General features: G+C 38.5%; 1 protein-coding gene across 1 annotated transcript in view; it reads left to right on the top strand.

Moving 5' to 3' along the window:
- The window catches only part of ttll5 (tubulin tyrosine ligase-like family, member 5), a 320,598-nt gene that overhangs the window by 56,932 nt on the left and 260,059 nt on the right, over window positions 1-3,607 (top strand). The window contains exon 8 of the mRNA XM_043700221.1: window positions 569-638. Coding sequence (XP_043556156.1) covers window positions 569-638 — 70 coding nt within the window. The remainder of the gene's footprint in view (window positions 1-568; window positions 639-3,607) is intronic.

The raw sequence follows: 3,607 nt of genomic DNA, 5'->3' as shown, positions 1-3,607 counted from the left end.
GGGTCTCTGGCGCTGTGAGGCAGCAGTGCTAACCACTGTGCCACCGTGCCGCCCACAACTTCTTCCTCTAATATTTTGCAGCTGCAGGACTTCACAAAATATTTCTCAGTTAGTGAGATACTCTTTGTAGAGTAGTCAGTCCTGTAATTCAGAAAATATGGGAGCTAATTTTGTGCACAGCAAGCTTCCACAAGCAGCCATGTAATTATAATCCGATGATTTGTTTTGGTAATGTCAGTTGAACAATAAAGGTTGCCCAGAAAAGGTGAGAGTGTGAGGTTTGAGCAATAGCTAGTAACCCAGGATTTCCCATTTCTGTGCTTTGGTAAAATTGTGTCTCAATTGCATTCTTTTAACCTGAAGAAGGAGATTTCTGCAGAATTATTTCATAACTCAATCACTGTGACACTAGGGATCGCCTTTTGGGGCTTGCATTAGAATGCCGTAGTTTCTGATCCTAAGCAACAAATGTTAAATGGTAGTTTACTGACATGTACTTCACTGGATGCTCGCCACCGTTCCACTGTATTACACTCAAATCTTGTTCCTTTTTTTTTCTGATGTTTAGCCTAACCAGATTACAACAGATGAGAGCATCTTAGTTTCACGTTACATCCGCTCTCCACTGCTAATTGATGGTAAGTTGTATATTTTAATAGCATATGCTGAACTTTCCGGCTTTATTTGGTCATCTTTTCTTGGTGTTCTTAAATTGCAAATACTTGATAAAATGCTTGCTTTGTTCCCACTCTATCTTCCCATGCATATGGATTCATATGGCTCACTCAGGGAAGAGTAATGTTCTATCTTTCATTGTTAATGTCTACATGATCAATGGCCAACACTTCTCCCCAAAAGTTAGATTTTCGTTTTGCCTCCTGCAACTGCATTCAAAAAGCACCATACGATGTAGCCACATGAATGAGGACTCTGCTGTCTGATTTTGTTGAATGTCCTTCTGTAACCTAGGCCAGTTATAACGACGAGCTGTTTTGAGCTAATACTAAATTATTTCTCAAGATAATACTACTCACTGAACTCTCTGTTCATGTTGCATTATACATTGCTTTCCTCTCTTTTCCTATTCATTTTTGCACTGTGATAGTTGCTGGTACAGTCCGTACTTATTGTCCATCCACCCCATAATTCCCCTGAGTTTGATTCATCCTTAGCGGCTGCCTCTTCTTTTCTGTTTCTTGACATCTCCGATTACTGAGGATAGTTTTCACATGTATGCTGATAACACCAAACACAACCTCCCTGCTACCCATCTTGAACTTTACACTGATTCACTCTCTTTTCTGCAAACTTTGTGAGCCCTACATATCTTACACAGACTTGTTTGTTCACTTGACTCTGCCTTCATTTATTTATCCTCCTCCTTTTGGTCCACTTTCAGATGCTCAGATCTCCTTATGTGGAATTCTCTCCTTAAACATTTCCTCTCCAATATCTCTATCTCTTTTACTTTAGGACCTTCCTTAGAAGCCACTATCATCATCTTCCTTGATTTCACCTCCATTTTTTTCACATTTCTCTGTTTAAAGATATTATATCAAAATTTTTTTTTTTTAATTTGCTTACACCGAAAGGAAGCTTTTGTTTTCTGATATTTTCTGTTTCAGCTTTTTGATAGACTGGTGCAAAAAATAATCTGTGGTTTGCACTTTCAGGATACTGTTCCTTGTAAATCTTAGATTTCCCTGAGTGGTGCAGTGATGCCCTGCTTCTGCCAATCCTTGTGCGATGGTACTCCATGCACCCAACAATTCTATATGAAAAGAAGTTTCTTCCAAACTGCCTCCTGAATCCCTTCCTAATATTAATTTTAAATAACTGACCCCATTGTTATTGAAGCAGTCTTTTCTCATTCACACTCTCAAATATCCCATATTAAATTATATATCTTAATTTTTTTTCACATCTGCTCCAGTAGAACATTACACAGAGGATGTGTATATTCTGTGTACAATGAAATTACTGATCTGTTTGATTATGCTTTATGCAAATACACACAGGAAGTCTTCAGGAACATTGAATTACGTTTTATAGAACATAGAACATAGAAAAATACAGCGCAGTACAGGCCCTTCGGCCCTCGATGTTGTGCCGATCCAAGCCCACCTGACCTACACTAGCCCACTATCCTCCATATGCCTATCCAATGCCCGTTTAAATGCCCATAAAGAGGGAGAGTCCACCACTGCTACTGGCAGGGCATTCCATGAACTCACGACTCGCTGAGTAAAGAAATGAGACTCATTGCACGGTTTATATGCACACACAAACGAACAAGCAACTAACTTAGGTTGTATAGCGACTCCTGCTTCTTTACAGATGCACAATGTTCTTCATCCTTAAACTCCAAGATCTATCCCATTCCCATTGATGCAAATGTTAAGGACAGATTGAAAGTAATTGGCTGAAGAAATGAGAGTGATATGAGCAAAAATGGTTTCATGCAGCAATTGGTCAGGAGCTGGAATGAGTGGCCTCAGAGTAGGGCAGAGTGCATTCAATTCAAGCATTCAAGACGAAATGGGATTGGTCTCTGAAAGGACAGTAAGTGAAAGGCTACATGGCAAAAGCTGGGCATGGCAGGGGGTGAATAGCTCCCCAACACAGACACGTCAGACTAAGTAGCCACCTCCTGTGCTCCAACCATTGTGTGATTCAGTGATAAGTTATATGACTAGTCTTAGTGGAAATAAAGTGATTTATTTCACACTGTTTCTTCATCATTGGCTACACTCTTCACAAATACTATGACATTTGACTTCTCTCTTTTTCTCTGAAAATGCAACATCTATTCTGAAGCACTTCGCAACAGCCTGCACTACTATAGCGAGGAAAATGTTCCATATCTCTATGCTATATGATTAGTCATAATACATCAAATCTAGAGAGAAATGGCAGTGAGCAGCTATTGCAAGAATTTCTCTTTTGTGCTCAGAATTATCATGTAATTTGTTTAAAATATTGTAGTTGCCTAAAGCATGTTCACTCCAGTAGTTGGGGAACTGCAGTATAACAAAATCAAAGAGATTACTGTTCCTGTTAGAGCAGAATAACTTTGTAGAGGTACATGACAACACAATGTAATTGCTGCAAACCTATGATTTTGTTTCCAGAATTCACTTAGAACAATTCTCCAACAAAGCTATCTACTACCCATTAATGTTTGCATGTGGCTCATTCTGTTTATCAAAATTGTACATTTCTAGTGAAATTTACTGCTTTCTTCCTGTCAACAACAAAATTAACCATTGTTAGGAGTCTAAATAGCATTCTTTGTAGTACTTACTTTTGAAATGTTAGTTACAGATTATTTAGCAATCACAAGTGGAGGATGGGCTTTTTAAACCTTAGCAACTTATGATTGGCCATTTTAAGTGCCTTTCTTGCATTCAGTGGAATTGATTAAACCAAAATAAAATATAAATTGTCTATTATTTTCATCAGAAAATGTTGATAATTGGACCAGTCCAAAAGTGAATTGAACCTACCTCTGCCATACTCTCAGGCAGCTAATTCCAGCTTCCCAATCACTTGCTGCTCTAAACCATTTAGCTCATGTCACAGTTATTTCTTTAGCCAATTACTTTTG

Source organism: Chiloscyllium plagiosum, chromosome 12 (assembly GCF_004010195.1).
Source record: "Chiloscyllium plagiosum isolate BGI_BamShark_2017 chromosome 12, ASM401019v2, whole genome shotgun sequence".
Lineage (NCBI taxonomy): Eukaryota > Metazoa > Chordata > Chondrichthyes > Orectolobiformes > Hemiscylliidae > Chiloscyllium > Chiloscyllium plagiosum.
The sequence above is the reverse complement of the archived record's forward strand: the minus strand, read 5'-3'. Positions and strand labels throughout refer to the sequence as shown.